We start from the raw sequence: 27994 nt of genomic DNA on the forward strand, positions 1-27994 counted from the left end.
AGACACAAAACACACACATATACAACACACACAACATACAAACAAAACGTACGCAACGTACGTACACGACGTATAAACGTACGTATACATACGTATACGCATCAAACTCTATTGGGTATCATAGTACGGGTATCTTATACGCCTGCGGGCTAACAAACGCCACTCACAGAACGCTCTCTAAAAAAAACACCAAATAACGCCAAACCCTTCCGAAAATAGGCAGACGATGCCATAAATACGGGTTTAATACCTAGGACGTAGTCTAATATGTGTAACGCCCATTGAAAAAAAAAAGAAATAACCTTCTACATCATGCCCCTTTTTGTGTCCCATTCAACCGTCCCAAAAATAATCCGGAAAAAACATCGAAATAAGAGAAAGCAAGTTCTACTCTGTACAGTCTTCATCCGGAAATCCACATCTGACACAATGAAATAGCTTCTCTACGAGCTAGCCATAACAAGTGCCAGGAGCGCCATCCTGCAGTAAAGACCATACCGCATCTGCATCACAAAGTTAGCAAATTCAATCCCCGTTGATTTGAAAAGGGGCGTCCTTACCTGTCTGAAGTACGCCGCCCGCTGGTCAAAGTCCACCTCCTCAGCCACCTCCTCGTTCCTTGGAAGAGGGTGCAGCACAACCATGGAGCTCTTGGCGTTCTTCAGCGTAGCATTGTCCACGCGGTACGAGTCCTTCACCTTCTCATAAGCCTCCACGCTCTCAAAACGTTCCTTTTGCACGCGTGTGCAGTACAGCACATCGCTGCGGGCGAGGATTTCGGGTGTCAGAGTCTCTGACTCAACCAACAGCTGTCCAGAGGCAATCAGCTGCTCCTTCACCTTGGCGGGGAGAGACAGTGCCTTGGGAGACACGAGCTGAACCTTGACGTCGTAGTGCTGGAGCAGGTACACCAGCGAGTGGACGGGTCGGCCATATAGAAGATCACCCAAGAAGGTAATTGTCAGACCCTGCACGGTGCCCAGCTCCTCACGGATGGTAAAGAGGTCGAGGAAGGCCTGGGTTGGGTGCTCCTTGCTGCCGTTTCCGCCGTTGACCACAGGGACAGGGCAGTACTTATTGGCAATGTCCACAGAAGTCTCTTGAGGGTGACGCAGGACAACGGCATCTCCGTAGCAGGCCAGGGTTCGCAGAGTATCCTGTAGCGTCTCGCCCTTCAGCACAGACGAGGTAGATGTCGCAATCGCAATGGTACGCCCTCCAAGTCTCTGCATGGCAGCGTCGAATGAAGCGGAAGTTCGAGTGGAAGGCTCATAGAACAGCGTGCAGAGAACGCGGCCGCGGAGGATGTTCAAAACACCCTCGCGCTGAACGCCGAGACGCATCTCTTGAGCCACGGTGAACAGCAAGTGCAGGTCAGATCGAGTGTACTGCTTCACGGACAGAACGTGGGCGTTCTTGAACGAGTTGGGCTGCGATAGTAGTTGTTGAAGAGAGTTGGTTGTCGGCTGGGGAGACAGAGTCAGGCCAAGCTCATCCACAGCGCCTCCGAGTCTGGCAGGAGAGCCGAGTCCCTCAAGATTGCGGAATCGAGCAGCAATCTTGGGGCTACTAAAACCAGCGGGTTGTCTAGGCTTGGGGCTCTCGGTAACTTGAGTAATCAGACCAATGGCGGGCTTCAAAGCAGGAGAAGTCGGGGCCTCGCGAGAAATGTTGTGCGAAGACATGTCCTTGCCCTTGGGAGGCACCGCCAAGAGTTCGCCATCCAAGCAGACCGTGGCGTCCTGGAAGGTAACTCTGCGAACAGATCCGCGCATAAGGCGACCTTCAAACGGCGACCACACGTTGCCAGCCTGGGCCGGGTAGGCGCGGTCGATCTCGACCTCAATGCTGGTGCCAACTTGGTCATGGAGTTCAAAGATTTCCATGGGGTTCTGGTAAAGCTTCTGCCTGAGGTCGTCAATCGTCAGCTTGCCCTCAGTAACAGAGGTGAGCAGGAGCGGAAGAGCATCCGCAATGCCACTCGACGTGTCAGCCTTCTTTCCTAGAGACTCAGCCAGCTGGTAGGGCAGGCTTCCGACAGAGAAGACGTCAATGGTTGACATGTTCTCCCAAAGAGCTGCCTGGTCCTCGGGGGACGGGAGGAGTCGATCGAGCTCAGGGTAGTCCTTGGTAGACAGGTACAGGGAGTAGATGGAGACATCACAAGAAACGCGCAGTCCCTTGGCCTTGCTAAGCGCAATCAGACGAATGTCATCCTTGTTCGTAACGGACGTAACGTGGATGCGGCGGTTGTGCAAAGAAGCCAGCAAAAGGATCGAGGCGAGGTCAGTCAGCTTGGCGTCAGTGACAATGACCTTGTGCGTCGGCCAAGCATCAAAGTGGGCAGTGACGGCAGCCACCTTGCTAATGTTGCCAGACAAGTGGTTGAAGGGAATGAAGAGCGAACCGACTTCCCCAGCAAGGGTACTAATCTGGCTGTCGTTGTCCGAGGTGGCGGAAACAGACAGGTTGTAGTCGCAGTAGTCGCCGAGCTTGCTGTTCTGCTGAGCGGCCCTGAGAGTGATGGCGTCGGTGATGGCGCCTTCCAGGCCCAGGGGCATGACACGGATCATGCTGAAGCCTGCAGAGATGGAGGCCTTGGTAACGGTCTCCATGTCATGGCTCTCTGGCGTAACAAGGCCGGGAACAAAGGCTGCAACGTTGATCAATCCGGGCAGGACCACAGTCTTGTGGCTAGTCTGGTAATCACGCTTGCTAACACTGAGATCGAAGCTTCGAGCAATAGCCTCAATGAGGATCTTGGCATTCTTGACGTTGGTGACGAGAGGAATCTGGTAGTCGACGGCCATACGACGAGTCTGGTAGCCTCTGCTCATGTAGTTTGCGGGACGGCGGTACTTGTTGTTGGAAGGCAAGTTGATGTACAGATCAATCGTGTTCTTGGAAAGATGCTGAGTGAGAGAAAACTCAGAATCCTTGTCTTCCTGCTTACCGAGAACTTCGAGATACTGGACAGGGACGCCGTGCTCCTGCAGGAAATCGGCAGTACCAGCGGTGGCGAACAGCTTGTACCCAAGCTTCTGAAGCTTCTGGACTGATGGAAGCATCTCCTTCTTGTCTTTGAACGAACCAATGGACAGGAGAATATTCTTCTTGGGAATTTTGAATCCGGTAGACAAGAGAGCCTTGAGGTATGCCTCGTTCTTGTCAACACCGAAACAAGCAACCTCACCAGTAGAGGCCATCTCGACACCAAGAACAGGATCGGCACCAGAAAGACGAGAGAAACTGAATTGAGGAACCTTGATACCGACGCAGTCAGGAGCAATATCTGTAGGTGGGTACTCCTGGAAAGGCTGGCCCATGATTGCCTTGGTGGCCATCTCGATCAGATCAACTCCCATGACCTTGGAAACAAAGGGGAACGAACGAGAAGCTCGGACGTTACACTCGATAACCTTGATGTCGTTGTCCTTGGCAATGAACTGGATGTTGAAGGGACCAGTCACGTTCAGAGCGGCACCAATTTTGCGAGTAGCCTCTTCAATGCGTGAAATGGTGGTACGTTCAAGATCTTGCGGCGGCAAGATGAGAGTGGCATCACCAGAGTGGACACCGGCATTCTCAACGTGTTCAGAGATGAAGTGGCCAACAACAACACCATCCTTGGCAACAGCGTCCATCTCGATTTCCTTGGCGTTCTCAATGTACTTTGTGATAACGACAGGGTGCTCGCGTGAGACCTCGGCGGCCTGAGCCAAGTAGCTTTCCAGATCCTTCTCAGAGTAGACAGTGTTCATGGCCGCACCGGAGAGGACGTATGAGGGTCGAACCAGCACGGGATAAGACACCTTTTGGCAGAAAGCCTGGGCCTCTTCGAAGCTGGTGAGCTCCTTCCAAGTGGGCTGGTCAACCTCGATTCGGTCCAGCATACGGGAGAACTTGTAACGGTTTTCGGCGGTATCAATCATCTCAGGAGAGGTACCCAGCACCTTGACACCGGCACGGTGGAGGGGCAGAGCAATGTTGTTGGGGGTCTGGCCACCCATGGCACCGAGGACTCCGCTAGCGTTTTCCAGCTGGTAGATATCCAAGATTGTCTCAAGAGTGATGTTCTCAAAGTACAGCTTGTCGGCCTCGTCATAATCGGTGGAGACTGTCTCTGGGTTGTAGTTGACCATGATGGTCTTGTGGCCGGTGGCTCGCAGAGTGCGGATGGCGCGAACAGAGCACCAGTCAAACTCGACGGATGAACCAATTCGGTACACACCAGAGCCCAAAACCATGACACCGTGGTCCTCAAAGTCAACATCGTGCTCAGACGCGTTGTAGGTGAGGTAGAGGTAGTTTGTGAAAGCAGGAAACTCGGCAGCAACTGTATCAATCTGCTTGACAAAGGGCTGGATGCCGGCCTCGAGTCTAAGTCTGCGAACAGCAATCTCGTTTGAGCTCCAGAACTTGGCAAGCTGTCGGTCGGAGAAGCCCAGGCGCTTGGCCTGGAGAAGGATGCCGGGGTTCAGCGAAACATCGGTGGTGCTGTATTGAGGCATAGCCTTGGCAAAGTCGCTCAAACCCATGAGCTTGCGGAGGAACCACTTGTCGATTCTGGTCATCTCCCAAATCTTGTCGACTGAGTAACCCTGGTGCATGGCGTTTGCAATAGCAAACAGACGCTGGTCAGAGGGTGTTTGCAGCTCATCATCGATGCTCATGAGAGCCTTGGTCTCGCCAAAGCCAAGGTTGTGGAAATCGATGGCTCGAATAGCCTTTTGGATGGCTTCTTCGAATGTGCGACCAATGCTCATGACCTCACCGACACTCTTCATGGAAGAGCCAAGCTGGGTGGAAACACGAGTGAACTTCTTCAAATCCCATCTGGGCATCTTGACAACGACATAATCGAGGGACGGCTCAAAGCAGGCGCATGTGACCTTGGTCACCGAGTTCTTAATCTCCTTGAGAGGAATTCCGAGACCCAGCTTAGCGGCAATAAACGCCAGGGGGTAACCAGTAGCCTTGGAAGCCAAAGCAGAGGATCGAGACAGACGAGCGTTGACTTCAATAATGCAGTACTCCCTGGAGAAGGGGTTCAAGGCATACTGAATGTTACACTCACCAACAACGCCGAGGTGTCGAATGACATTGACGGCAGTTGTTCGGAGCATGTTGTAGTCCTCGTCAGAGAGAGTCTGCGACGGGGCAACAACAATGGAGTCGCCGGTGTGGATACCGAGGGGATCAAAGTTCTCCATGTTACAAACAGTAATGCAGTTGTCCTGAGCATCTCGGACGACTTCATACTCAATTTCTTTCCATCCCTTCATACTTCGCTCAATAAGAACTTGAGGACTGGCGGCAAAGGCCTTGTGGCAAAGATCCGTCAATTCTTGCTCGTTGTTGGCGAAACCACTTCCTAGACCACCCAGGGCATAGGCAGCACGGACGATGACGGGAAAGCCAATGTCCTTGACGACGTGGAGAGCCTCCTCGACGTTGTTGGCTGAAGCAGATTTGGCGCACTTCTCGCCAATGGAGTCCATGCTTCGAGCAAAGAGCTCACGGTCCTCGGTGGTGATGATGGTATCAATGGGAGTACCCAGAACCTTGACACCGAGGCTCTCAAACTCGTCCTTGAGCTGAATACCGACCTGAAGGGCGGTTTGGCCACCAAAGGTAACGTAGATGGCATCCGGTCGCTCGTACTGAATGACCTTTCGCACAAAGTCGGCGTTGACAGGGAGGAAGTAGACCTTGTCAGCCAAGCCCTTTGAGGTCTGAATGGTGGCAATGTTGGGGTTGATGAGGACAGTGTAGATGCCTTCCTCCTTCAGCGCCTTGATGGCCTGGCTACCAGAGTAGTCGAACTCTCCGGCTTGGCCAATGCTGAGACCACCACTGCCAAGAACAAGGACCTTCTTGACGGAGACACGGGGGTGAAGTCTCTCGTTCTCCTCGATAGCTCCACCAGGGAAGGAGACAGGAGACTGCAACAGAGCAGGGTTCTCAGCACAGCTGGCCATGGTATTAATGAATACATCGAAAAGGTATTCGGTGTCTCGAGGGCCCGGGGTGCTCTCAGGGTGGAACTGAACACTGAAGTATGGCTTTTCGACATGCATGATACCCTCGTTGCTGCCATCGTTGGCGTTGACGAAGAGCTCTGTCCAGCCTGTGGGCAGAGAGCCGGCATCCACGGCGAAACCGTGGTTCTGGGAGGTGATGTGGCACTTTCCAGTGACCATGCTTGTGCAGGGAATGTTGTGACCGCGGTTACCAAACTTCATCTTGGTGGTCTTTGCACCAGAGGCGCGGGCCATCAGTTGGTGACCCAAGCAGATACCGAAGATGGGAATCTTGTTGGCCTCCATGACGGCAGCAATGTTCTTAGCAGTGCTCTCGAGCATAGCTGGGTCACCAGGACCGTTGGAGATGAAGAGACCGTCGTACTCCTCACTGGTGGCCTTGGTCAGGTCATAGTCCCAAGGGCAGACTACGACTTCGACACCACGCTTGAGGAAGCATCGAAGCTGGTTGAACTTCATGCCGACATCAACACACAGAACACGGATTGTCCGGCCGGAAGGATGCTGGCGAGCAACGACGGACGCGGGCGGCTTATACAGCTTAGGCTCCTTGACGGATACTACGAAAAGCATGAGCATATTTCTTTTCATGTTTTGGGTTTACATCTAGTAGAAAGAGGGGCATATGGGGGAACTCACCCTGTGCCACCAAGTTTTCTGTGTTGGGGTTCACCCAGTCAATTGCCTCGAAGGCATCGAGAGAGGCGAGACTATCGGCCGTGGCGGTAGCGCTGGCAAGTCTCATCTTGCCCAGCATGCTACCCTTCTCTCGAATTCTCTTGGTCAAGGCTCTGGTGTCCACGCCATACATGGCCGGGACGCCCTGTTCCTTGAGCCATGTGCCAAGAGAAGAGGTAGCGAGGAAGTGGGAGAAATCCTCGCCGCAGTAGGAGGCGGTAACGAGACCAGCGATGTGAATCTGCGAGGACTCGAAGTGGGCAGGCAGATCGCCAAGCAGCTCATCAAGCGTCTCGCGCGAAGGGACACCATAGTTTCCGACTAGGGGAAATGTGATGACAAGGATCTGGCCACGATATGAGGGGTCCGTGATAGATTCGGGATACCCCACCATACCGGTCTGGAAAACCAGCTCTCCGGCGATGCTCGTCTCCGCACCGAAGCTGAAGCCCTGGTAGATGGAGCCATCTTCAAGCTCCAGGCACACCGGCCGCTCATCGCCGCTGTGGCTAGCTGTAGCGGGTTTCCGTAGCTGGACAGCCATTGTGTGTGCGGCGTGGAAAATTCTGACTTTGATGCAAGTTTAGATTACTGAAGGAGTGGACAACAACTGAAGCTTCGGACTTTTCTGTCGTCTTGCAAGCTCTTCAGGTTTTTCTTCTCCAGATTCAGCTACCGACACCGGACGTAAGGCAAGATTCTGCTGATGACAATGAGTGAGTGAACTGGAAGAGGGGCGAAGGTGGCTGGAGACGACTGACAAGAAAAACTCGTTCTCAGAGCTTTTCCCGGGCAGGTCAAGAGCTACCTCGCGCTCATCTGCTGCCTCAACAACAATTAGAAGGCGTCCTTCAGAGGGATCAGGTCGAGAATAGAAAAAAGAAGCTTGAAGGATGCCCTCGCCGTAGTTGAGGAGGAGAGAGAAGGAAGGAGAAGAAAAAAATCTCAGCGCCGGCCAGCGGAACGTTCTTAACACCACCGGCAACTTTTTTTTTTTTCTACCAGTGCCATCATCGCCCGTGCTAGCCTGCCGCCCTGAGCCACGCCATTGGCCAATGGAGCTGGAATCACAGCGCCAGTTCCACCGCCACCAGCGAGATGGGCCAATGGCAGGGCGGCCTTGGGGCTGCCATATTGCCTATGATGGATGCGTGCAGGGCATTTGCGTGGTATTGATTCAGCGGCCATGCGCTAGAATGGACCCCGCAGCAGCCCTGTTTAGTGGCTGCACTTGACCCCTCCATGGCGGGCAGAAAATTATTTTCGTCCCTGGATGGAGGTGACGAGATCCGGGCGTGTTTTCCATGTGCTTTCAGTAACACGTGGCTTGGGGAGTAGCAAAAGGGGACAGCAAGCAATATGAAATCTTGTATGCTAACTAAATGCATTGAATTGACAATGAATGCCATCATCACGGAAAAATATGCGTTGTACAGGTGTCACGAGACTGCCGTGGGATTTACAAGTTGCAGCACCCCGAGCAATCTGCGGAGCGCCCAAACGCCTCCGCAGATCCCTCTTTTTTTTCTTCTTTTTTTTTTCTCCCACTTGTGGATCAAAGCAAGCCGAAAAAAAACAAGGTGCGGGTTGGGGACGAGCGAATCTGGGCTTGGCCTTATCATGGCCTAGTGTGCCGTGGCGAAGCGGCTGATTGCTATGTGTAATTGTCTGTTGTACGAAATATTGCGGTTTTGAAGCTTCCCGAGCAATTGGCTAGTCTACATTGGTGTTGTTGCAATTTCGGCTCAGTGAAGAGATTTTCTGTTCCGCCCAGATACGCGGTTAGATCAAAACAAGCTTTGGTATCGATGCAATGTCTGACTCGTTGAACTATTTCTCACATCCTTTAGCCCGTACCGATTGCAACGTATGTCCCCAGTGCTGTAGTTTTCTTTGAGGCCGTTCTCAGTTATACGAAGTAAAGGATGACGGTGATGGCGGCAAGTCCTTGTCATGTACGGGAAACAGTTACCCAACAGTTATCCAACAGCATTCCCGAGACCCATGAAAAGCTCTGGACTAGATCTACGACTAATGAAAGCGTATTGTCTTTCCAGAACTGAGACGAACAGATACTGGTTGAATAGACAACGTGAACCCAAAGATATCAAGGTTTTAGTCGAAAGCCGTGTAAAAGAAGAATGAGTTGCTGGCCCGTTAAAGTACGACAGTTCACCAGATTTTATATACCAGGCTGGATTAGACAAGTTCTGCTGGGCATCTTATGTTCATAATCTCGAAATTTTAACACCAAATGTTACGCCATGCAATGAGACTCGATAACCTACTCTTTTGGATTCTTCTCTCAAACTTTGTGTGCTTGTTGGGAACACTCATCTAGTATTAAAGGTGTACCGTATATGGCAAGTTTTGAAAGCTTGTAGCCCTACCACGCGGAATTGCACCAACTTGGGTTACAAGTTGTCTGAGCCAGGCGTGTTTCAGCACAGACATGTACAAATTACGCTTGAATGGCCAGCTGAAAGGACGCGGATCCCACCAATATTACACCAATAGACGAGTCCAAATATCAGTATAGTAGATAAAGTGTATTAATACTACATAGATAGGCAGTAGCTAAATGAGCAGGCCTACCCAATGAAAGTAGACTTCCTGCTCGGAAAGATGATTGTTCTTTTATGCTTCGTGAGTTTATATGCATTCTTGTAACATCCTTGCCATGCAAGTCCAGAAAAGATTTCGTAGAAAAAGAAAAGAAGGAAAAGTCAAATGATATCATATAGTCAAACCATCATGTCGCGCCTCTAAATAAGCAGATTGAAAACGCCAGCAGGAAATTGAGAGAAGTTGCAGGCCATGTTCCCTTCCGCTGCCATCAAACCTTCTTTTTTCGGTTCTGGCTCTCAATCCCGTTATACTGCACATATGCCCTACCCCGCGGCTATAAATCTTTAGTCATGACTCAGAACTGTATCTTATTGCATAGGCACGCCGGCTTGTGAATTCATGGGTGGCCCTGGCATGTTTGATAACTGGGGTGTTCTCTGGGCAGCCGGGCTCGCTTGTTGGCTCGCTGTCATTGGGTTGCCTGGCTTCTGGCCAGGGGCAGACGTGCGGTAGGCAGGTTCATTCTTTGGGTCATGCTCAGGGAAGACGGCTTGCAGTCGGCGGTACAGATCTTGAATCGATTTATTCCGTTCTTCCCTATCCGCCACGGGGTCTACCGGTACGCTCGAGTTCTCGGCGCCGATCGGCATTGCTCTCAGTTTCAGCGCCATGTTGAGTGGGGGGAGCGCTGAGATATGGTGGACACGGCGGGAGTTTGACATCGGGTTTCCGATCGGCTAGGGCAGCCATGTATGATAGATTTCCTTGAAGCCGTCGCATACAACTAGATAACGCATTAGTGATTAGAGTAAGAGCTTGTTGTTCGCTCTTCTGACTGTCAAGTGAAACATACTGTAGATAATCATGCTGAAACTGGCTCTCCTCCTCTGTAGGCTTCCTGTCGGGAACGTTTCCATTGACAGCAACGAATTCCTTCTTCAGCTCTTGCTGTGTTGTCTGTATCTGAATGGACTCGTATAGCAGCTCGTGATTGATGTCTAATAACAGCGCAAATCTCTCCTTTTCAAGACTTTCTGTTGTCGGGCTCATTGGCACCGCGCTTGATGGAGCAGCCATGCTGCTCGCCGGGTTGGACGAAAAAGTTGGCGTCTGAGGAGTGGCTACTCCCACCTGCGGCTGGTGATGGGCTGTAGGCGTCTGCCCTTGAGACATTGGCTGGGGAGTCGAGAACTGAGGTTGTTGGGGAGGCATGATATTCGTCGGCGTTCCTTGCGTTGTGCTCGAGGGTCTTTGAGGCGTTGACACTTGTGCCATCATCTGGTTCTGCTGTTGCTGAGATAGCTGCTGCTGTTGCTGCTGTTGGGACTGTTGAGGCTGTTGCTGCTGCTGCTGCTGTTGCTGCTGCTGCTGCTGTTGCTGCTGCTGCTGCTGCATGCGCTGTATCATCTGAGCCTGCTGAGGCATGCCGGGCTGGCCCATGGGGAAGCCTTGCATGCCAGGGCCCATCATGTAGTTATTGGGAACGAAGCCCTGCGGACCGACCGACCCAGGGAGCACCTGGCCGTATGACGCGCCGGGGAACTGCTGCTGGTAGGCCACTATCACGAGTTAGCAATGAGTGCTCTACGCCGTCGCACAACGGCTGTGCCAGCGTCAAATGTGCCATCAAGACACGCGGAGAGGACCTACTCTGATTGTTTGGCGCCATGCCGGGCATGCCCTGACCCTGCATCATGGCGGCGCTGGCGTCCTGCATCATATGGGGGTTCGCGCCTGGGAAGACTCCTTGGGGAGCCATGCCGGCGAATTGCTGCTGCCGGTTGAACATGGCCTGCTGCCCGGGCTGCATTCCACCGGGCTGCATTCCTGGCTGCGGTGCGCCCGCGGGGGGGTTGAAGTTGGGCGCGGCATTGCCAAAGCCATAGTTGGCAGAGTACATGGCTGGCAGGGGAGGGATTGATTGCTCGGGCGAGCCGCAGAGGCTGGGACGCTGTTTCGAGTGCGGAATTCGGGGTCGCGAGGTCGAGGCTGGCGAGCGACGAGACACGGTTGTTGGCGGTTGAAGATCGCGGAGCGGCTGAGAAGAAGTTGTAGCAGTAGTATAGATGGAAAATGGCCTTAGCGGGTCGAGGAGCGCGAAAGTGGCCTAGTTGGCGGTGCTGCAGTCGCGGAATGACGTGAGATGCAGATGGTTGGGTCGCTGGCTCCAGTTGCACTGTCAGGCACACGATCCAATCGCCGGATAGAGGGCAATCTGTGCGGATTTGCGGCCAGGGCCAGCCTGTGGGATATTAATAGTATGGTATCTGCGCTGGAGTCGCTGCCGGCTGGCTGTCTTGAGGCCACGGGGAAGATCAGGCACAGGCACCGTGTTTGTCCAGGCTGCTAACAGTGTCGCTGAGTCAGTTGGAGATGCGATTTCTGCATGTGAAGGTGTAAGAGGCACCCTTTATCGCTGGATGAGGAGAGCGACAGAGTAAAGAAAAACAACTAGACGGTGCAGTTCTCACCTGGACTTTCAACAGTGAATCTGATTTCAGGGCCGTTTTTTTTTTCAGCTTGCCGATGTCAATGGAGGAGAAAAAAGGCGGCCGGGAGGGACGATCAAGGTTTGCTGGCGCGCGGATAGGTGCGACGGACGATGAAATCTCGAATGGCGATTGGGTCAGAGCAGCTTCTACAGTAAGTCTGCAGTCGAGAGTAGCCACGGGCCGTGCCTCGCTTAATAAGCCCAAGTCTTGATAGAGTCGACGTAGATGTAGAGAGTCAAGTGAGAGCACGCTTTATAAAGTGTTGACACTCTAGGGTATATATACCTATACATCGGGTGTAATAGTAAGATCAAATGTCAGACCAAGACTCAGCCAGTGAGGTTGGCCATGTTGGGTACCCAAGTGTAAGTAGACAATGATGCGAAGCATTTGATCCGATTTGACCGTCATCCGTGCTATGCAACCTTGAATCAATATCACACACCTGCATGTAAGTAGGCGCTTCGTTTGTCCGTGATGGGCTGACCTGTCTCTGGTACAGTCATAATCCATGTACCGTAAGCCACCAGTCTTCCAGTACAACCTCACTTTTCGAAATGCGAGCATCACTATAGGGTAAATTCATGTACATACCAGGTAATCATGCAGATGTAAATTGCTGTTCAAAAACAAACCACCATTAACATTTCCCGGTACAATTTTGGCCAAGCCGCTCTCGCTCGTTCATGTATTTACAGACTGGATCCAAGACATTCAACAGCGCCAATCTCAAAATAGCGGCTTACACGTCCAGGAGTAATATCTGCTGCTAGCTAACGTAATCTCTGCCATCTCTTATCACTCCAAACCTCTGGCTGATTATATGCCACAGATACACAACCAGTCATAAAAAAAAGCCTTCCAAGTTTGATCTCAGCCAACGTCTTTTCTTGTTCTCGTGATTCTTTGTTCTACCCGTCACTCATGCTAGTGATACGACACGCCGTATTTCGACTTTCCCTCCAAAAGGCTGATAAACTCGTCGGCTACATATTCGCATGTCCTCTCCGACGGATGCACCTCGTCGTACCTAAACCCGATCATATCCATGTCAGCATTCAATGCCACAAGCTATAACAGTGCCTCACACCATGAGAACACATGAATGTGCATACGTACCACACGAAATTCGACTGCGGTTCAGTCGATTGATAGCAGCCTGAGTCGCCGCATCCCCTCCACGAGCTGGTAATATCGACAGGTGCAGTGTAATATTTGGATGGATTTGCACGCAAGTCCAGCAACAGAGAATGCACGTCCAAAAGGCTGACTGTCGCACCCGGCCAACGCTTCTTGATGAGCGAATTATACGGCGCTCCGGTGGCGAACATGGTGTTGGCGCTGGTCAGATACTCCTCCATCTTATACTGAGTCTCTGTGGTGTTGAAAGTCTCCTTATTTCCCCAGTATTCATTGTTGCCCGTGCCGCCATTGGGGATGGAAGCATACATGGGTGAAAGCTGCAGTGGAAGCACGTTGAGGAGGACGAATTGCCTGCCTCCCAGCTTATACACCCCGTCAAAGGCTTTCCAAACACACTCTACAAAGTCTGTGATTGTGGCTCCTTGAACTTGCTCTTCGCCCAAGAACCCGTCAATTCCAAGGTCATTGGTGCCAATCCACAGCGCGTAAACTGTGTTATCTGCTCTTCGGTCTGGATACAGCCCTTTGTACCCCAGATCTGTCTCGAAGGCCGGTACCTCGTAATCCAGGATGGAAGGGAATGGCCCATTGATATTGCCCAAGTAATGCTGCGTCACATTGTCAGAACACATGCCACCTGCAACGGCATAATCGTAGAGCTTGGCTCCCGTCTTTTGCGCCACGAGTCTTGGCCAGGCATAACCGCCCACCGAGGTCTGGTTATTCACTGGCAATAGCTGGCCGGGAGGAGGCAGAGCGTTGTGACTGAAGATGTAGTTCAAGCGTCCTTCGTCTGTGTAGCTGTCTCCAAAGGTGACCAGATTGCTCAGTTTTCGTAAGCCGGGGACGCTGGCAGCCGCCGCGGCCGTGGCGCATAACAGTAATGGAAGCATCTCAAGTTGGATCTCTGGTGTAAGCTTCATGCGCCGGGGCTTGTCTGTTGCTACAGAAAGACAAATTCTTTCTCATACGGACAAAGGGCAAGCGGGACGGTATTTATCATTGTCAGTTTGCCTTGGATTCTCCTCAAGGCATTTTCGGGCTTATAAGTTCAATGCTCTTATATTAGACATCAGCCGACGGTATTCATTTGCCAACGATGGATCTGCCCACTTTGGAAGTCTGCTGTATGTATACGCGACTAATAAACCTGATCACCCGGCACCGGGTTTTTAAATGCCGGCATCCCCAGATTTGTTCCCCGCGAAATCCTCCCCCGCATCCTGGACCCTGGGCCGATGAAAGGGCACGCTCAAATCTGAGTATTTCAGACCATTTGTGTATTTCAAGTCAATTCGCCTATAAGCAAACCTATAATCTTGAAACTTGGATTATAGAGTTGGGCGATGGAGCTTTCTACTTTATAAAGACGACGTGGAATCAATTGCCCATTTCCAGAGCAAAGATCAAGCCCTTCAGCGCTAAGAACAATACGCAAAATGGCACTTTCATCCACCAAACTATCGCTGATGTAATTGCCGACGGTAAAAATAATCCCTCGTCTTGGCTGTACCATTCTAGATTTCCAAACCTCTTGCCTATTTTGATGATGGGGAGTCTCGTGATATACACCAGCTTATACGATCTCCGAATGATGCTCCGAAAATATTTCATTGGACAAGACCGCAATAAATCGCACCATCTCAATGTGCTAGCGGCTTAAAATATATAAGTGTACAGCTAAGAAATCTTTCTGGTACATCCATTTCGAAAAAGAGGCAATCTTTGCGAGAAGTCGTCACAAGGTAATTTAGACTGTGCCATCTATTCAAATTAAGCTGATGGGAAACGTAGTGTGCGGTAAGAATAGTAATATACATGTCTATTCGAGTAGACGGCCCCTCTCTTTTGGACGGATTATGCAGAAGATTTGAAGTGAGCATTGAACCACGCAATCGCCTGATCAGTCGCATCGTCGGCCTGCTTTGCAATTTCGGTAAACTTTTGATCTACCCTAACACAGAAGCCATGGCTACAGTTAGGGTAGACAACCACCTCGCCTCGAGCTGACTCGGGTTTTGCCTCAACGATGGTCTTGATACCCTCGGCTTTCTCTACCGGAAGATGAGTGTCTTGATCGGCCAAGGCAAATGATACTGGCAGTGTCAGGCTGTTAATGTCGGCAGGAAGGCTCAAGAGACTCGGATGTCCGGTGAATCCAGCATCAATCAGCGGCCGTCCGTCAATTTGATCGCCACGGCCCAGCAGCACGACCTGCTTGCCGCCCCAGCAGAAGCCAGCAGCGCCGACTGATTGCGAAGCGCCCTCTTCTTTGCGGAGCTGTTCAAAGAAGCCCTTGACTCGGGGCCATGCTTTAGAGGGCCAATTGATCCAGAGAAAGGGAACAACACCAGTTAGAATACCGAATATGTGTCGTCTGGAAGTCTAAATTAGCGCTGATATACTTGTAGGTGTTTCTCAAGCATGTTGTTGTTCTTAAAAGGTTAGTACTTACATCTTGGTAAAGATTCCAGCATCGCTTCCCATGACCCTCATGCTCTCAAGCAGATATAACGGTGCCGGATGACCTACAGCCATTAGCCTCTGACAAATGAAGACTGGTGATTGGACTCTGAGATTACCTTTCATGAAGTCAGGAGCATACACCTTAAAGTCTCCCTTGTCGGCATAGCTATCCGCAAGCAGCCTAATGTTCACAAACTCCCACCCAAACGCATCTGGAAGAATGACCACAATGCCTTTGGCAGGCCGTCCATCAGCTGGGTTGACGACATATGTGTCCAGCCCGTAAGCTTTAGTGACTTCTCCGCGCGGTTGGCCCTCGTGGACGGAACCACGGTAACAGTCTGGGCATGACATTTTGCTTCAACTTCTGGTGCTATGATGGCTTCGAGAGAGATGTCGCTGCTTGTGTTGATGGCTTAATGATGGACGTAACTGCGTCAAAGGAATAGTAAAGTGAGGGGCAGTCGAATCACATGCATAAAAGATTGTGATGTGCGATTCGCCAATTGTGTCAATGCCGGCTAAACACGAAGACAACGAATGGATGTATTTCAAATTGAACTCATTGGCCGCCAGTTCAAGTACATGAAAGTGATGTTCAAGATGGTGGGAATAACAGCTTTAAGCATCCGCAAGCGCGGTGGAAGAACGCGTATTAAGGGGTGAGTGAAAGCATGTACTCGGCGCAAATTTGTACCTGAAAATTTGCACCTGATATAGATAATACCTTCAAACAACATACCTACCCATCTATACACCCGTCCTTGTATAGGTATATCAAGCTATGCAGCGAGGGAACAGTCACGGCGTTAAGAATTAAGCCCGACAAGAATCTGCGCGCAGGAATCTGTATCCTGTCAAGTGGATATAGAAGAATATAACGTATCAGAGAGTGAATACGAGCATATAGATGAGAAAATACGCACAACAACGGGAAGAAGAGATTAGATTTTTTGTATGTGCATTATTCAGCGATGTGTGCAAACAGTTTGCCGGGCTCGGCATTTCTGATCACTGCTGGCCATAATCGTGAAAACGATGTTACCTTTGGACAAGTATAGTAGTACTCTCAAACTGGGTCTGCCTAGACCCACTTGCCGCTCCCAGCCGTATGAAGAGATTCAGTCCAGTCATATCCTCATATCATCCTTGTATATCCCTTCTTGCCCGTTAGTTAGCGCTATTGATGTTCACGTTCCCTGCCTTTGACTTCAAGTTTCTAGGTATGGAAGCACCCCTTCCAAGTACGCAATAAAGCGGAGCTCGGCCCCCTCTCCAGCGCAACCTCATCGGCTCCGAAGTGACGAATACATGCCATTCATCACCGAAGTGGTCTGATCAATGATACAGCGATCGAGTATAGCTCTGGAAAGATTCCCTCGAAAGCTTGGCTGTATGTACATAGTGGACCTCGATATGTGCTACCTACCTACATGTACCTATAGCAAGCTAGCTGACTACTGTTTCTGGTCAGTGACGGCACAAGCAAGTTCGATTAGTATTATAGTCAATTGTGCGAGGGAATGTGGGATACTTGTACCAAGACTTGCATGCTGGGACGAGTTTTAGAGAGGGGACAGAATAGATACAGCAAGCGTCTAAATAAAGTCTAGCTAGCCAGCTCCGGTGGCAGTATCTCATGAATATTTACAGGCTTTGTTCCAGAGCGACACGCTGGATATGGCAACAAACGACTCTATTTACATCTCAGTGTTAGTGTTCATGAAACGGCGGGTGGGGGGAGGCTGAGATACATGTATCTTGTTTAAGAAGCAAACAAAGAGAGGAGCACTAACCACTATTTCTGCTGGGCCTCCTTTTACCAGCGCAGTTCATGTACCTCTCTCGGTTGCCAATCTTGTTGAACCGGGTCCAGGCGAAGAGGGCATCTCCAGCAGGCGTGTCGTTGGGGAGGGTAGAAAGATGAACTACGATTTTCCAGTGTAGTATCTGTTCAAAAGTTGATAAAAAAAGGGCTCCCGCCCACCCACCCCCGGCCTTTTTTTAACGCCGCTCCGGCAGCACGGCAATCTAAAAAGTAGTCATCGCTGAAGGCGCCCTGTTTGCCTATCTAATCGCTGTGCTCACTACGGCTGGGGGAGGGGGGAAGAGAGAAGAAGATGTCTGGGGAAGGGGAACGGGAAAGGGGAAGGGGATCAGTAACGACTGTGGGAGGAGGCGGAGGCGGAGCGGGAACGAAGATGAAGATGGGGAGAATAATAATACCAGGGGGGATCGGGAACAGCCGTAGGAGCAGGAGTTCTGACTACCCTATCTAGGCTATCTACGCGTGCGTTCACTCTGGATATGGACTCACGCACCTCATCAAAATCGCCCCTCTGGCCCATCTCGGTATCTCCGCTTCCTGTCGTTGGCCGGGCGGAGCGTTGGCGGAACCATCTTCGGACTGGTTCCTCTCCGAGGAGGCGAAGGACGTTGACGGCGAGGTTGCAGAAGTTGATGAGGACGCCGGTCCAATCCGCGGCGACGGAAGACATACTCGGTAATAATTATTATGAAAAGATATGAGACTGGTTCAGAAAGGGAACAAAAACTAAAAGGATCAGCGAACAAAGCAGAACAAATACTCATAGCTTAACTTGATAACACCTTCCCATGTATACGTGTAGTCCTTCCCATACTTATGCTTTCAAAGCATACCTACACAGCGAGTGCAGTCAACATTTCTTAGAGTGATAAGTAACTAAAATCAGGCAGGCGTCCTTCTGCAAAATGAGCCGTCCGGCCGAGGTCGATTGTTTAGGTATGTTTGAGATGTATGGTATAAGCTTTTGAACAATTCTTTCTGTCACTCCAGTTCTTTCTGTCACTCCAGTTCTTTCTGTCACTCCAGTTCTTTCGTTTTCATGGCGAGTATCATCAATAACATATGTGGTATACTTTTTTAGTGTAGCCCACTGTACATGGAAATTCATACTGGTTGAATTTTTCCGCAGGACAATGTAAATATTAGTCAATGCAACAAAAGTGTATCATACAAGATTAAATGCTGACCCAGCAACGGCAGTCGTAGTAACCATGTATCTTTATTACAATCTTCTCTTGAGGGGTATGTCTCTATACCGTTCTCTGGGCGACCAGTCTAGGCATGCACTTTTAACTTGGAAAGTACAGAAGATATCCTCCAACAGGTTCTTGTGAAGATTGAAACCTTACTGATGCGCCAAGGAACCTATATCTCCTCTCTGTGTCCACTACTATAAAGATACGTACCTAAGAGGCCTTAGCAGTTATGTTTTATATAAGTTGCTTTCGGTCTTATACAAATGACTAGCAGCGCCACACTCATGAAGGTTCCAGCCATGAATGTTGAATAAATCTTATATTAGACTGACGCTTATTCTTGTGTGACTCAAATATGGGTATTAGAAATTGGGCAATGTGCTAACTCACACGCAATTATTATAAATCGCTCACGAACCTCGATAAAACTCTGTGTTTTTCTTCTCTTTTCTTTTCTTTTCTCTCTCTCTCTCTTTCCTTTACTGAGATACATCAAAATATTGACAAGAGCAGAACACTCTCCGTCATGACCATTATTCAATTCCTTACCCGCCTTATACGGGGCAAACCTCAGACGAACTCCCTGATCCTTCAGCTACCGGTCGAGATAATTGTCAAAATATTGGCCTTGCTTCCTTTCCATTCTCAGCTCCTTGTCTACCAGACCTGCCGTCCTCTACGAGTCATCACTTATGAATACTTTTTGACTGGAAAGGGAAATGTTACAGACCTAGCCAGAGCCACACGGGAAGACAAATTGCTGTACCTCACACCTCTCGCCCGGTCTCTACCTGATCGATGGGTTTGCGTCAACTGTTGCAAGCTTCATCAAATTGACAAATGGGACACACCGTTACACGACACATTCTGTTATCTTTTCTGTCAAGATGGAATGGATACCACAGAGGGATACAGAGTATCCAGGGTTGGCTGGCCTCATTACTATCCAAATCACAGGCATGTTGAACTTACGCTCAAATACACGAGAATGGAAGATATAAAACGGAGGCATCAAAAATATCTTCGAAGACTCCTTACACCACACCATGGCCCAATCATGGGATATTTTGATGTAGCCAAGGGCATCTCAGGGAGAATCTCAGTCTACCCCAAGGTTGTTAACGAAAGATACCTACTACTATCCATCTTCACTTACGTTGAAGGTGAGACTAAGGTATCTCGACAGTTCGATTAAGTTTTTAGAGATATGCTCACATATTTCTGACCAAGAAATATGTAATATTGCATACGGATGGGAGAAAAATATTAATGAAGCTTTTGAAACAGCTTTATCTGCCAACAATACTCAGAAATTTTTCTCTTGTGGTTTGTGTGGAACGGATTACTCGATACAAGCTTCACCAGAGCGCTTTGTTATATGTGTATGGCAGGATTTTGGACCGGAAGGAACGATACATGATGTAGATTGGAGAGCAATGGTGTGTGAAAATGGGCTTGTTCATCACGAACCTGGAAGCGTTCGGAAGTTGTATGGTCCACATGTACATAGTGGCGAGACCTATTAGATAATCTGCGGTATAATCTGCGACATTTATATAACTACTAGAGGATAGATCTTTTGGAGTAATGCTAGTTTTCCCCTGTCTCAAGAGCAACTCTGCCCCCTTTTTTTCTCTTTCTTTTTTTGCATATATTTAGACTCAAGCCTGCACGATGGGAAAGAAGTAAAGAAGCAATCCGAGCTTAAGAGATGGAACAGAGTGCTTGTTAAAGCATCCAAATGGCGTCTAGGTAACTGGCTCTGGTGGCAGTATCTCTGAAAGGTTAGCAGGCTCTGTTCCTGGACGATATGCTGGATATGGCGACATTTCACCCTATTTATATCTCAGTGTAAGTATTTATAAGACGGCGCGAATGAGTGAGACTACTAGTCTGAGAAGCAAATAGGGGCAGAGTCGTACTAACCATCATTTCTGCAGGGCCTCCTTTCACCAACTTGTATCTGGTCTCCCAATCCTCGCTTTTGGCAAGGAAACAGTAGTACAGCCAGTCAAAGACTTTTGGGAGTGGGATTGTAATCTCCCCTTCGTAGCCGGCTAAATCTCCTTCAGATGGGATTGGTACCGAAGCGTCATAGTCTGGATTAACAGCTCTGATAAAAAATGTAGACTGCCATGGATCTGGTTCGCCCTGAGCTTTCGGTTGATACTTGACCTCTACCGAGAGAAGTGCCTTGTCAAGAATCGCCTGATCCGCAATTAGGAAGCAATCTGTCGCTACGCCAGCGGGAATCTCGTTCTGCTCTCGTATGGCCTTGAACCGCTGCCGCAAAACATCGACACCTGCTCCCTCAAGTGATGAGTCGCTGACAAGAAGCGGTTCATGAAGAGAGCGGAAACTGGTTGCCCTTCTCCAGCCTTTACTAAGCTGTGCATTCTTATTAACAAGATAAACCCACTGGAACTCTTTCCATTTCTCTTCAGTTCCCTCGCTGTACGCGGTCCGGAAAATAACAAAGCCCCATCGACTCAGCTTTGCATCGGACATGTGGTTAAGCCATCGAGGTTGGGCAGCCCTCATCTTTGCCGCTCGCTCAGCGATTTGTTTCTGTCTTTGGTTTCCGCGTCGCTCTGCCATCACTTCCTTGAAAGTGTGGGAAAGGTGGTGAGTCGCACGGCGCTGAATCTCGATATCGTCTTGGGTGTATAAGATTTCATCAACTTGATTGGCAAGTTGTATGTCGTCTTCAACAAGGTGGAACTTCCAAAAACTGGGCTTGCTACTAGATTTATTCCGCTTGGTAACTCCGTAGGCAAGAATGTCACACTCGTCTTCCGTTAGAGCGTCGGGGTTGGACAGTGCCTTGTGTCTAAGCTGTTCCATCGTCATGCCAGTTTTGTCTTTGCACAAACGATCCTCTTCATCAGGTGGGGGTTTCTCATACACTTTGTTCTTATCCGCCCGCGTAACAGACGCTGGATCTGCTATAATGCGCAAATAGAGTGCCTTTTCCTCAGCCGACAACCTGGTGGGAGGAGGATTGAAGAGACTTGATGTTTTGATAGCTTCACTAAACTCTTGCTGCCATTTTGCTGCCGACTCTGCCTTTCTTTCTTCAACTAATTTTAAACGGCGCTCTGTTTTAACATTTTCGAAAGCTTTGGCACGGACGTCTGCACGGCGAGATATCTCATCGTCACGGTCATTCGCCAGCAGGGCAAACACTTGACTGGCAAGACGGCCCTCTTCGTCTGGGAGAAAAGCCTTCCACAATGGAGGCCTACCGACCCTTGGGCGATTCCACTCGTAGGTGGCGCCGAAGCGGATAATGTCGCACTCTAATTCCGTCAAAGTGTCTGGGTCGCTCATAACCTTGCGTCTGAGCTCTTCCATCGTCATGCCGATTTTCTCTTGACACAAGCGATCTTCTTCGTCAGGCGGAGGCTGCCCAAATATATGATTCTTCTCGGCCCGTGTAACAGATGCCGGATCAGCTGCAGCTGCAACGCGCAGAAATGCGGTTTTTTCCTCAATCGTCATCGGGGTCCGGGGACGCCCAGAGGGGGGTTTACTTGTGTCCATGGCATCCATTATATCCGTGATGATGCTTCTTTTGAAAAAGCACTCTTTTGTCGGGCTGTGTTCATTTGCTTGCCATGGACTCAAGTTTGTTGGTTGAAATAGCAGGGCTTTGTCACATGATCGGAGAGAAATGGCAAACGTGTAGGTAGGGTGAATCAGCACAAGGTCATAGCTGTGTCCTGACTTTGGTGTCACCTCAAATACCAGTCCTTATTCATAGTTGCTTCATGGTCTATGCTTTGTTTAGGCTCAGCTGTAGTTTACACAAGTATGCGCTACGTATAATCGTGGCGCTATACCTCGGTAGTAGGTGAAGCGCCGGTTCTGGCAGCTATCGGGGGTTAAAGTTATTACAACACTTTTGTCACTTGGATGAGAGTCAGCAAAAGGGAAAAACGGACAAAAATATGTATATACGGTTAATAATAAGAATCTTGAACGCTTAACAGGTTGTCTGGTAGAGCAGCGGTGGCAGAGGTAAAGAAGTTGGGAAATAATAGTAAAAACTATTGGATATTATAGATATCAAATTTTAATACCAAGCGATAGCAGACGTGTGTGCCGAGGACACCCAAATGTCCATTCATTTACCCTTCACTTGCATTTTTGTGAAGCTTTTCTTTGCTTTTATTTGAATCTACAATCTTGATGCTGTGTTTAAAATACTTTCATATACTCGTCATACTACATGGCATCTAAGATCATTTATATTAGAGTAAACGCTCAACTCGTAATTCCATTTCATGTATTTGTTCAATGCATCCCAAGGCTACAACGCGAATCCCAAGTTGATAATGGCGAGACTAGACTTGAGTGCATGCTGCGTACACGTATCCTATCAAACATCTTCAAGGCCAAAGTTTGGATATATACTCTATAACCCTCTATTCACCACAGCCCTTCTTCCCACTCCAGAAATTATATGTGTCATCTCTTCCCATTTACTTCATGTCCTGCGTCTTTCTCCACATTCTTCTACCCCTTGGTACGCAAATGAAGTCTCTCTACCCCCTATATCTTCGACTCTATCTCACTTCGTACTTTGTAGGCGCTTGGAGACCGTTTAGGAGAAGGCGGGTCAAAGAGAAACCCACTAGTATCAATGAACACCGTGTTTTGGAGTTCTTGCAAGAGCTCTCTGAGCATTTTGCAAAACCTCACCTACAGTTGCTGCCCGGGCCGACGACATGGGACTATTCCGTACAGCTTCCCAATTGCTCCTCAGCGTTTCAATGCGTGTTTCTGCCCACGCTTGTACGCCTTCGAGTCGCGGGATCAAGGCGTAGTAAACAAATTCGGAAAACATGTCTGCAGTATTGACGTTCAGGCCCCCCCCGTGCAACTTCTTCATCAAACTGCGTAAAGGTAGCATGCATGGAATTAAAAATAATAGCCATGTTATCATTGATTACTTGGTCATTCAAGTAAGAGAAGATGGAAGTAGCCAGGCGGATGGTAGAAATCCCACCTTCAGCCGCGACTTTCCCGTTTTTGTCGCTCGTATCATCAAAGTTGTTCGCTTTCCACGTATCTTTCGACATGGGATTATTCCCTTGCCATATCTGCATCTTGACGCCATTGAATATCTTTTCGCAGTTGACGAGCACACCAGGATTTGTCGTATCACCAAATGCAGTCCAGATGTCATCCATAGGTGTTGACGTCGAGGTCATACGACTCGACGGCCACTGATCCCAGGCTGTTTGGAACAGGCCTCCTGTGCCTAGCAATGCCTCCGGAATGGGCGTATATCGGCTCCTTACAACAGAGCCATCGGGTAGAGTGAAAGTGCCAAACATCATCCAATCGAGCATGAGGCCGAAGGTGCCTAGTTCCACAATATGTTCCGTCACATAATCACTATTCTGTGGACCAGAAGATGTGATGGAGACGTCGCTGCAGTTGGCTGCATTGGCCAAGTTGTAGTAACCTGCTTGTGTGTTGACTCCTACGAGGTATGCACCGTTTCTCCCGTTTGGATATGTATGAGATCTGATGATAAAAGTAGCGCCGGAGGGGGTGTGCACATGAAACTCTCTGCGACCGCCAGTGCCCCTGGGATCAAGATCAAAGCTTCTCTTGTCCGCGACTGGCAAACCATCTTCTGAATCGCCGTTCCAATCTGAATCAAACTGTGCCATGTTAGTGCCCAAGTAGCAGCAGGTGAGTGTGGCTGCCCTGTTATCAGAGCAGCTGCAATAATCGCCCTCGATGACACTGTCAGTACCCCAGTCGGGTGCTGTACGAGGAGGCGCCGGGTTTGAGAGGCCGGAAGTGTAGATGTACGGCTTTCCAATAGAGCCAACTAGATGGCTGGAGTCATCAGTCTCCCATGCGGATGAAATACCAGTCGAATACGCTTCAATGCCAACCTGTCGATCTGCGCTGATAACACTGATGTTGCCACTGTCACTTATAACGCGGATGTAATGCGGGACATCAATGAGAAATCGTCCGTCGGCGGCTTCTTCGTCAGTCCCAAAGCCAAAAACATCGATATCTAGCCATGTCTGCATATCGAGATAGACTCCCAAGAGTGTTGATTCAGTGCACCCTCTCTTGGATAAGCCTTTATTCGGCGCTCCGCCTGCAAACCCAGCCCAAGATTCGGGGCCTACTATATTTGCGACATCTCCTTTCGGATCTCCCAGTGACAGAGGCTCGTTTGATCGGGCATAGCCGTCGGTCCCCGCCCTGAAACTGAGCACAAAGTCTGAATTGATCTGTCCGTGTCCCATCAAGCTCGTTTGGATATTCATCTTGGGAGTAAACGAGACCATTCCGGGCTCGCTGAATGCGTAGTTGGAGATGTCCGTTGCGAAAACAGGAACAAACTTGGTACTGCCGTCAATATCGACTGATGCTTTGCTATTCAGCATGAGAGTGCCCGAGTAAGCCATGTTGGCATCAAAATACCCGTACGTTTCTTCGAAATTGATTTCAGGAGAAATAGTTCCCACCATTGTAACTCCAAATCGGATTTCGCTTTTCACTAAATGTATGTTAGCTCTCGATACAACCTCTTTAAGAATCATTTTTGGTTGACTACCCCAAGCAGAGTTGGAAGTTGACTTACCTGAGCCTTCGAGTTCGATGAGCATAAACCCATCTTTCCCACCACAATGGGCCGACTGATCTTGCGAAAACAAGACCTGGGAAAAATCCGACTGTTCCAACACCAGAGAACGTTGGGGACGGGAGTCGCTATACCGAATAGCATTGAGTTCGTCCGCCCATACTTTCGCATCAGGACTCCAAAAACGCTTGTCAATGGATTCGTCTAGGCCTCTCTTTGTAATGGCGTCTCCACGCACGATATCATTCCAGTAGCCCAGAGAATCCCCATAATCGATTCGTACATATACAGTTCCAGAATCGCGCTTGACAAGCGAGTAATCGTAGGAAATATCCATCTCGTACACTGGAGGATTAAGCGATGGAGCTCTCTTTTGTAACTCGTGTTCGACTGTGAGGTTGGTCGATAAGCGAATATCCTTGACGACTCCATAAGTCGCAAAGCCGCAGCCCTCAGGGAGTTTCACGATGGTGCCGTTGGCACCACCCTCATGAACCGCATTACAATTGGACTGAGGTGAATCGTCTATGCAGATATAACGAGCTGTATAAACAGACTTTGCATCTCGTTTCTCGCTTCGCTCACAGTCTAGAAACTGGATGTGGGAATCATCTCGTGCACTCAAGCTGGTCACTACATTAGGAGGCCCATCAATTACCACCACTAAATGCCAGAGGTTAGTAAAGATGCCCTTGAAGTGTTATTTTGATCAGTACAGAATTTACTTACTTCCAAAAGCCCCGGTGACTGTATCTGAGCCAGATGAGATTGACGAGTTCTGAAGAGACTCAATATGGAAATCCGGCACATAGGTGGCGGGTGGTAAAGTAGGGAACTTGGATGTTGTTAGCCACCTTCTTACAATGGTAAGCCACACAACTCTCATTACTTACGAGATTTGCCAGAGGTACCGGCAGGAATGGATTGAGCTTCTGCGGCGGAGTGCAACACAATACTTTCTGCCGGTTGTTGAGGCCATTGGCGCACCACTCCGTCGAATTTCCAACATCATCAAGGGCCAATTCGATTTCGTAGCTATCGGCTGTTTAGAAATCATCATGCATGGAGTAGAAACAGGCGCATGGGACTTACTCAGCGCACTCATTCTGGTCACAAGTGCCTTTCCCAATCCAATGACAATCATCAAAAGCAGAATCACAACAGTAGGCCACTGGTGTTACAATGTAATCGGTATCTACGAGCTGGCGCTCTTCGGTAATAACATTCTTCTGGGCAACCCAAGTCTTTGAGGACGGACAGGTAGTGTCCGATGACCAGGTGCAAGAGTCAACCAAGGCACTCCAAGTGTTGGATTGGCAGCAGAATGCCTGCAAACCCGGGGCCAGGCAATTAACGGTTGCATGCTTGGAATGGAACAGAGTCACTTCTCCTGCATGGCATTGTCCGTGGCAAAGTTTAGTCGTCTCGCCACCTCTCCATTGACAAGTGCTGGGCATAGCATCGGTGGGACAGACAATGTATCTGTTCTTCTTTTTCCCGCAATTATCTCGGAATGCATTGCCGTTTGGCGCAATCGAAAAGTCGGTGCCCCATGTTCCGATCTCAGAGTCGCTGAGACAGTCGGTCTTGACGCATTTTTGGCCGTTTTGGCTAGCCCAGCTGCCTGCAACGGATTTGGAAGCATGGCTATGCTTGGTGATTCCAGCGGCATTTTTGCCAACAAGTCCTCCAAGGGCATCGGAGTTTGTGGTGTCTTGATCGACAGACCAGATCAACACACCTCCAAGTCTGACCGTCTGTTAGATTCTCAATGAAACAGAGGGTTAACATGATGGTAGGAAGATGATGATGAATCACTTACCCAATGCTGTTGGCATATTCTACCTTTTGTGTAAATGTATCTTTGTCATCGTAGCTTACCCACTGATCTTTTGCGGCTCCGAATTGGAAGTATTTGACGGCATCGGCCTTGTCCCAAATAACTTTGGGTTTCTGTTTGTCCAAAATGTCCATGATTTCAAAATAAGCAAGTATGCCGGCTTTCTTGGAGCATATTCCTGGCGCTGCGGCTTCAGAAAATGGACAGCCAGGTGTTGCGCAAGACGGATGTGATAACGTGAACGAGCGGCCATAGAAGCCGAGGCCCATGATGACCTTCTTGGGAGGAATGTTGACTCGCCAGAGAAGATCGAGCGTTGATTTGATTTCTGTCAGGTTAGTATGGGCCTGGACAATACTACCAATAGCATCCATTGAATCCCAAGCTCCGTGCAAATCGTAGGCTGACGTCCAGTTAGTCACAGCTACAAGATATGATGAGGGCAGGGGTGTCTACTCATGAGATTGATCCAGTCGGCATACTCAATCATGCCTGGAAGATCAAACCATTGCAAGTACCAGAGGGAGCTGGGAGCTGTGAAGCTGATGCCATAGCGTCCGCCAGAGCTATCAAAAGCTTGTCGTACAGCCCGTAGGAGAAGAACGTAGTTTTTGGTGTCCTCTCTCTTGCCCCGTCTATCAGGAGCGCCGGGATATTCCCAGTCAAAGTCAACTAGAATATGTTAAGCCTGAGTTGGATCACTGAGTCTCTTGGATGTTGAGACGAGTTGCGGAGAGTAAGAGTGTAGAAGGCGAAAGGCTGAAGTGGGAGAATTGGAAAAAATTGACACACTTACCTCCATCAAATCCGTATTCTGTCAGAAAGTCGACAAGATTTTTGGCAAAGGTATTTCGATTTGCTTCGCTCGCAGCAATGTCGGAAAACACGGGCTGAGTGGCTGTAGAGTTGTCTGAGAACGACCACCCGCCTATGGATACAAAGATTTCAACATCATCCGCATCCGAATTAAGCGCCCGAAGGCCCGTTGTTTGGGCGAAAAGAGAACTGGGCATATCGGACTCCATAATGGCAATTTTGTAAGACTTTGGATCGATGTAGGCAAATGCAAAGTTCACGTGTGTGAGCCCCTTGGTCGGGATTGCGCTGGGAGGAAAGGCAT

At 49.5% G+C, this 27994-nt stretch overlaps 7 protein-coding genes across 7 annotated transcripts; all 7 read right to left on the bottom strand.

Moving 5' to 3' along the window:
• Positions 1-88: 88 nt before the first annotated feature.
• TrAtP1_001361 (uncharacterized protein) lies at positions 89-7658 on the bottom strand. Its single transcript, XM_014086114.2, has 4 exons — positions 7484-7658; positions 6684-7422; positions 561-6604; positions 89-503 (listed from the first exon to the last, which is right to left on the bottom strand). Exons 2-4 carry the CDS (start codon positions 7264-7266, stop codon positions 444-446), a joined length of 6687 nt encoding a protein of 2228 aa, XP_013941589.1. The 5' UTR covers positions 7267-7422; positions 7484-7658; the 3' UTR covers positions 89-443.
• Positions 7659-9887: 2229 nt separating this feature from the next.
• TrAtP1_001362 (uncharacterized protein) lies at positions 9888-11190 on the bottom strand (the record flags this gene model as incomplete). Its single annotated transcript, XM_014086113.2, has 3 exons — positions 9888-10074; positions 10144-10849; positions 10941-11190. The coding sequence occupies 3 exons, from the start codon at positions 11188-11190 to the stop codon at positions 9888-9890; spliced, it is 1143 nt and encodes a 380-aa protein (XP_013941588.2).
• Positions 11191-12647: 1457 nt separating this feature from the next.
• TrAtP1_001363 (uncharacterized protein) lies at positions 12648-13848 on the bottom strand (the record flags this gene model as incomplete). The annotated part of the gene is made up of 1 exon (XM_066110962.1): positions 12648-13848. One exon carries the CDS (start codon positions 13846-13848, stop codon positions 12841-12843), a length of 1008 nt encoding a protein of 335 aa, XP_065967035.1. The 3' UTR covers positions 12648-12840.
• Positions 13849-14273: 425 nt separating this feature from the next.
• TrAtP1_001364 (uncharacterized protein) lies at positions 14274-16482 on the bottom strand. Its single transcript, XM_014086112.2, has 3 exons — positions 15508-16482; positions 15381-15453; positions 14274-15302 (listed from the first exon to the last, which is right to left on the bottom strand). The coding sequence occupies exons 1-3, from the start codon at positions 15743-15745 to the stop codon at positions 14783-14785; spliced, it is 831 nt and encodes a 276-aa protein (XP_013941587.1). The 5' UTR covers positions 15746-16482; the 3' UTR covers positions 14274-14782.
• A 546-nt stretch (positions 16483-17028) lies between these two features.
• TrAtP1_001365 (uncharacterized protein) lies at positions 17029-17889 on the bottom strand (the record flags this gene model as incomplete). The annotated part of the gene is made up of 2 exons (XM_066110963.1): positions 17029-17087; positions 17709-17889. The coding sequence occupies 2 exons, from the start codon at positions 17887-17889 to the stop codon at positions 17029-17031; spliced, it is 240 nt and encodes a 79-aa protein (XP_065967036.1).
• Positions 17890-19922: 2033 nt separating this feature from the next.
• TrAtP1_001366 (uncharacterized protein) lies at positions 19923-22118 on the bottom strand. Its single transcript, XM_014086110.2, has 2 exons — positions 20342-22118; positions 19923-20250 (listed from the first exon to the last, which is right to left on the bottom strand). The coding sequence occupies exons 1-2, from the start codon at positions 21965-21967 to the stop codon at positions 20164-20166; spliced, it is 1713 nt and encodes a 570-aa protein (XP_013941585.2). The 5' UTR covers positions 21968-22118; the 3' UTR covers positions 19923-20163.
• Positions 22119-23187: 1069 nt separating this feature from the next.
• TrAtP1_001367 (uncharacterized protein) lies at positions 23188-27899 on the bottom strand (the record flags this gene model as incomplete). Its single annotated transcript, XM_066110964.1, has 8 exons — positions 23188-24950; positions 25035-25697; positions 25764-25869; positions 25928-26069; positions 26127-26783; positions 26857-27277; positions 27331-27546; positions 27671-27899. 8 exons carry the CDS (start codon positions 27897-27899, stop codon positions 23188-23190), a joined length of 4197 nt encoding a protein of 1398 aa, XP_065967037.1.
• Between the last annotated feature and the right edge of the window lie 95 nt (positions 27900-27994).

The sequence above is a fragment of the Trichoderma atroviride genome, chromosome 1 (genome assembly GCF_020647795.1).
Source record: "Trichoderma atroviride chromosome 1, complete sequence".
Lineage (NCBI taxonomy): Eukaryota > Fungi > Ascomycota > Sordariomycetes > Hypocreales > Hypocreaceae > Trichoderma > Trichoderma atroviride.